This window comes from Microtus oregoni, unplaced genomic scaffold, assembly GCF_018167655.1.
Source record: "Microtus oregoni isolate MIOR12 unplaced genomic scaffold, Mior012 000004F_ref0000308, whole genome shotgun sequence".
In the NCBI taxonomy this organism is placed as follows: Eukaryota; Metazoa; Chordata; class Mammalia; order Rodentia; family Cricetidae; genus Microtus; species Microtus oregoni.
In genome coordinates, this window is record NW_024543063.1 from 56,790,903 (window position 1) to 56,796,640 (window position 5,738).

Consider the following 5,738-nt stretch of genomic DNA (forward strand, 5'->3'; position numbering starts at 1 on the left):
GCGAGGGTCTGAGAGCCCACGGCTAGGTCGTGGCGGAGACTGGAGGCAGGAGAGAGAGGCAGGGCAGTGGAGAGGATGTGGCAAGGAAAAGGATCCCCACACCCAAGTCTGGTTGAAGACTGCCTGCCGAGAGTCCCAGAATGTCAGCAGGGCTAACAAAACTTGCCAGGACATACTTCCTTTTAATAGAGATGATTCAAACGTGGCTGTTAGAACAGGCGCGAGCCTTGCTGAAGGCCAAAGCGTGTGTGACCTTTAACCTCAAAAGTCCTGACGGGTTTACAGTGGGAAAGGCATATCTTTGAGAATCTCACAAATATGATTGTGAATTTCTTTTGTAGGGGGCTGGAGAGATGGCTCAGCGGTTAAGAGCATTGCCTGCTCTTCCAAAGGTCCTGAGTTCAATTCCCAGCAACCACATGATGGCTCACAACCATCTGAAATGAGGTCTGGTGCCCTCTTCTGGCCTTCAGGCATACACGCAGAAAGAATACTGTATACATAATAAATAAATAAATAAATAAATAAATATTTTAAAAAAAAAAAAAAAAAAAAAAAATAAAAAAAAAAAATTTCTTTTGTAGTCAAAACATGTATTATCTCCCTTGTGACCTAGGATAGTAAGGCCTTCTTTAATCCCTGGGATCTGTGTCTTTATCTCCTCAGCCTGGACCATGCTCCAGGGCACCCAAGAAACCACACTGTGATCTCATTTTGAAATTTCCCCAGTTTAGCACGGTGGCTCATGCCTTTCATCCCAGTACTCCAAAGGCATAGGCAAGTAGATGTCTGAGTTCTAGGACAGCCAGGGCGACATAGTAACACCCAATCTAAAGGGAGGAAGAGAGGAAGGAGGGGAGGAGGGAGGGGGAGAGGGAAAATCCTAGAGACCTTGGAGGGTTTGACTTCAGAAGTCTCTAAGGCTCTTGCTAACTCTGGGGACACACGACATCTCAAGTGTTTTCCTGCCCATTCCTCCCTCCTTATTTTCTCTGTATGGGTGTTTTATCTACATGCATGTTTGTGTACCGTGTGCGTGCCTGGTACCTTTGGAGGCCAGAAGAAGGCTTCTGAAACTCTGGAGCCTGGAGTTACAGACAGATGTGGGCCGCTGGGTGGGTGCTGGGAATCAAACTGGGGTCCTTTGAAAGAGCAGCCAGTGCTCTTAATCACTAAGCCACTTCTTCTTCTTTTTTTTTTTTTTGGTTTTTTTCGAGATAGGGTTTCTCTGTGGCTTTGGAGCCTGTCCTGGAACTAGCTCTGTAGACCAGGCTGGTCTCGAACTCACAGAGATCCGCCTGCCTCTGCCTCCTGAGTGCTGGGATTAAAGGCGTGCGCCACCACCGCCCGGCAAGCCACTTCTTGATAAATACCAAATCTGCTTCATACTGACTTACTCTGAAAGTGTTTTTTTTTTTTTTTTTGTGGAAAAGTTAAGAATCCTGATGGAGATCTTCAGAAAGACCTCAGAGCCTGGCTGTGGTGGCGCTTTAATCCTAGCTCTCGGGAGGCAGAGGCAGGCGGATCTCAGAGTTCGAGGTCAGCCTGGTCTACAGAGTGAGTTCTAGAACAGCCTACACAGAGAAATCCTGTTTCAAAAATCAAAACAAAAAGATGTGGCTCTTATAATTGTATTAGTCACTGTGTTTTTACCATAGCAGTAGAGAAAAAAAGAACTAAGACAAAAGGGTTCTCGATACATTTCCCAGCTGCTCTTGGGTGCAAGCAATCCTCCTGCCTCAGTCTGCTGTGCTCCACTGCCGCTGGCTTTATAATGCCTATTTTGTTTTGTTTTGTTTTTGGAGACAGGTTCTCATACACTCTAGGCTATCCTCAAATTTACTAAACTACAGAAGCTGGCTTTGAACTCCTGATCCTCTTGCCTCTACCTCCCAGGTACTGGGATTACAAGCTTGAGCCAACATGGATCACGGATATCTAAACACTGTTTGGTATTTGTGGCTTTATGAAAAGCGGAAGTCAAGTAGACAATCACAGATGAAGGAAGTAGAAGCACGGCCTGGTGCTCTTGGTGGCCTTCCAAGCACCTGTGTGTCCCCCTCCCCCCCATTCCTGCTAACTCTGACAGGACACCCCTGCCTAGGGACCTTCTGTAGCTTCAATCTAGGTGCATCCCTGCTCCCCTGTTAGTCTTGACCCTCTATTATAGTGCCAGTGCGCCCCCTACTGGCAAATTGGGAAACTGCCCAATTTCAATTTCCACATCTTCAGCGGTGCTTCAAGTCCAGGTGTAGGCGATTCTCTGGCAATTCCTTTCCCCATAGGTGTTTCTTTAGGAATCCATGCAGTCACGGCTGACAAAATATATCATCCAATGTCCGCTATATAAATAATTCGTTTACTGAGTTAGCTGACCCAAGCTACCAGAGACTATAAACTTATTGGGGGAATCTATGCCCCCCCCCAAATGACAGGTGACATTTGGTCAAAATTAGGCATATGTATGTTGGTCTGGGGGTGTCCTACAAAACTAAGGAGACTTTGGAAGGCCACATGTGGGTGGTGGTATTGGCAGTGAGCACTGAAAGGAACCTGTATTTCAGAAATGAACAGAGGAGGCACATTCAAGTCAGAAGGAGCAAAGTACGCCTCGCCCCTCCCCATGTCCAGCTGCCCTTCCCGTCCTGTTCCCCTCTTGTTAGTCACGAGAGTCTCCCAGCCACAGTTCCTCACAATGCCCCAGGAATGTGGTGGCACTTTGCTGCACACCTTCACCCTTCCTCTCCTGACCACTTGGGTTCAGAACGCTGATTTTGTTGTCCGTTGTGGCCCCACACGTTCCCTGCCCAGTGGCCTAGAGACAATCCCTGTATTCCCTCCAGGGTCCACAGGAAATCTGTCACCTCTCAAAGGTCTCTGTGGTCTGCCCTTCCCATCTGAGTTTACCCAAAGGGTTGCCTCTGAAGACTTCAACAGCAAAGGAACGCCAAGCGAGCAGAACCGAGCATACCCTGAGGGCAGCTGGGTTCTGGACTACAGGATACAGGCCTTCAGGCCCCAGTTCTTGCTCTTCCTCCGTCAGTAGGGCCTCCTCTTTGCCAAACTGGTCATCCTTTCTCTAGCCCCTGGATCAAGAGGCTATTTTTTTCACAAGGACTAAGCTGAGGACTGTGGGACACTCCTGGTCTTCAAGAAAGAGAAGCCCACTATGGTAGGAGAAATCTTAGGTTCCTTAGGAAGCCATTTCATGGCCACCAGCCTCCAGATTGTTAAAGTGTTGATCTTATTCCCGCCCCCTTGGCATTTATTATGCAGTGCCAAAGCTGGCCACAAGGTGGAAGCAACACGTTAAAAACCTTCTTCCAGGTAACTCACTAATGCAGCCCAGATCAGACTGCCTTCAGCCTGGCAGAATCCAGGGAAGACAAGATCTTGGCTTGTGCTGTATAATCTGACCCAGAAAGAAAGGCATGCTGGATAGGCAAAGATGACCTGGAATACCAAGACTCTAACTCTTCCCACAGCCTGTTGTGGCTCCAGCTCTGAACTAGGAATGGACAGAGGGGTCCCCATGCTTCCACCTCTCACTTGTGTGGGACTGTGTCCACCTCTCACTTGTGTGGGACTGCGTCTCTCCCTCAGCCCCAGTTAACCCTTTCTGACCTGGGCAGAGCAGGACCAACTGTCCTATGAGGATACTTCCAGTGTGACCAGCCAAAGTGGAAAGGGTTCTGCACTGTGGAGACAGAACACACCGACCCAGACTAAAGGAGGAGGGCTTTAATGGGAGTTTTTGGAGCCTGTAACTTGAGTCCATAAAAGGGGACAGGGACTCCCACTTCATGGCTTCTCTTGTGCTCTTCAGGCCTCCCCTGGATGCAGGCAGCTTTGGGTTGAGATCGTGGACACCAACACTGGGGTCTCCAAATGCTGCCGGGGGGACGGTCACAGGCTATGGCTTCAGGCTTCTGAGGTATCTGAGGGCCTTCTTCACATGTTTGTCTTTGGGGTCTGAACAGATGTTCTTGCCCTGGACAGTCACAAACCTACACAGAAGAAGCCAGTGGGTGTGAAAACAGCAAGGCCTTCCGGAGCTCCACAACCAGCCGCACCGGCATCTACCTGAACTCAGAGGTCCGCGGGCAAGAACAAGATGAAGTCACATATGCCATTAGCAAGTCTTTACTACTGGGGTCCTGACTCCATTCCAGCCTCCCTAGGGCCAGGCTTACAGGACTTCATGCCTGGCTCCCAGAACCCCCAGGCCTGACAAGCAGAGGTGACACAGAGAGGCTTGGGTTGTGTGCTATTCTCTACTCAGCTCAGACCCAGAGTGGGGATGTGCCTGAACTACTGCCTACTGTCTCTATTACCTACGATGTCTATCCATCTCAGGGCCTCTGTTTCACCATAAATAAATGAAGAGATTGAACCCCTCTCAACTGTGTGGGGTGTAAGAGTTCCCCCTGAGTTCCCAGAGCTGTGTCCTTCTTCCCTCTTTCCCAATGGTCTTCCTAGATGCTCCACGCCACCCCCTGAGGTGTAAGAGTGGGACCAAGGGGGACTCACACAATGGCATCTTTTCGACACTCAGTTGAGGTCCTGTACCACGTCACCACTCTCCTGATGGGGATGGCCCCCTTGAAGTACTTCAGGCAGCACTCTTGGCCTACGTTCGTGGCTCGAGCTAGAAGAACAATGGAAGCAGGTGTCCCAAGGGTCTTCTTGTGTGCCTGAGGACCCATGGAGTGGCCCCACGTGTGCCTGTGTGAACCCAAGGACTATGGATAACTGCGTGTGCCTCTCTTTGTCTATGTTATGTCTTGTCTTGGTGTGTTTGTGTGTGTGTGCGTTACCATGGTGAGGGGTAGCTGTGCTAGCATAGCATAGGCTCTTTGTGTTTGCACGTTTGCACGTTCATCTGTGTGCGATTGCATGCGCAGCTGTCTGTGTCTAGGAACCTTATTTCAACTTCCCTTTCTAAACTAAATATAAAAATCTCTTTTCGTACATTCTTGGAACCAGTTCTCCTCCTTTATGTTGTTCCCTGGTGATACGTGGAGACCGTTAATGGAAAACTGATAGCAGTTCTGAGAATCGTTCATTCTGCATCATAAGCCCTCAATCAAGACCACTATGTCCTAATGTCTCTGGATAAGATGTGCTGCCCATGGCTCTTCACCAGGTAGGTGTCCAGGTCAGGTGCCCAACACCACCAATCCCATCCCCACCATCCCATCTCCAGCACCATTATTGTCCTCCCAATGCTCTTGACGCCAGCCCTTGTGACCTTTGGAAGAACAGACAGGGTATAAATGGCACAGCTTCTGTTTCTGCTGTGGTCTGTGTGGTCGAGAGGCCCCTTCCCTGCCCTCTCCCATCTATGACCAGCTCTCACCAGCACTGGCATGCTGCAGAAACGTCCCCAGAAGCAGGGCAGCCAGGAGCAGCGTCCGGAGTGACATCATCGTGCCAGAAGTGCAGGTGAAGATCTTCAAGGGTCCCTCTGCTTGTCTCTGTGCCCAGTGTTGATGTGACCTATTTAACCTCCTTGGAGGTCATTCCCCGCCTCCTGTCCCCTCCTTCAATCCTTGCAGACTAGAGAAATTCAAAGAATTTGAGATAATTCAGTAGAAGTCCAGCTTAGGAATGTTTGCGGCTTTCCAAAGAATGGACCTTCCACTCAGGACAGCGGTGGGAGTCGGTGTGTCAGGGGCCACAGCAGTGACATACTTCTCTCTTTTCAAAGGGGACATTTCTTGGTTCCTCTATTAGCA

At 49.5% G+C, this 5,738-nt stretch overlaps 1 protein-coding gene across 1 annotated transcript; it reads right to left on the reverse strand.

Annotated features, from left to right (window-relative positions):
* Nucleotides 1–3,849: 3,849 nt before the first annotated feature.
* Nucleotides 3,850–5,471, reverse strand: Ccl17 (C-C motif chemokine ligand 17). The gene is made up of 3 exons (XM_041649418.1): nt 5,360–5,471; nt 4,531–4,648; nt 3,850–4,007 (listed from the first exon to the last, which is right to left on the reverse strand). The coding sequence occupies exons 1-3, from the start codon at nt 5,427–5,429 to the stop codon at nt 3,914–3,916; spliced, it is 282 nt and encodes a 93-aa protein (XP_041505352.1). The 5' UTR covers nt 5,430–5,471; the 3' UTR covers nt 3,850–3,913.
* Nucleotides 5,472–5,738: the final 267 nt, after the last annotated feature.

What these genes read in the sequence shown, in the direction of transcription:
- Ccl17 (XM_041649418.1), bottom strand. Translation starts at nt 5,429, where the DNA reads ATGATGTCACTCCGGACGCTGCTCCTGGCTGCCCTGCTTCTGGGGACG. An exon ending in TCTGCAGCATGCCAGTGCTG is followed by an intron (nt 4,649 to 5,359) that starts GTGAGAGCTGGT and finishes TTGTTCTTCTAG; the next exon opens with CTCGAGCCACGAACGTAGGC. An exon ending in TGTCGAAAAGATGCCATTGT is followed by an intron (nt 4,008 to 4,530) that starts GTGAGTCCCCCT and finishes TCTTCTGTGTAG; the next exon opens with GTTTGTGACTGTCCAGGGCA.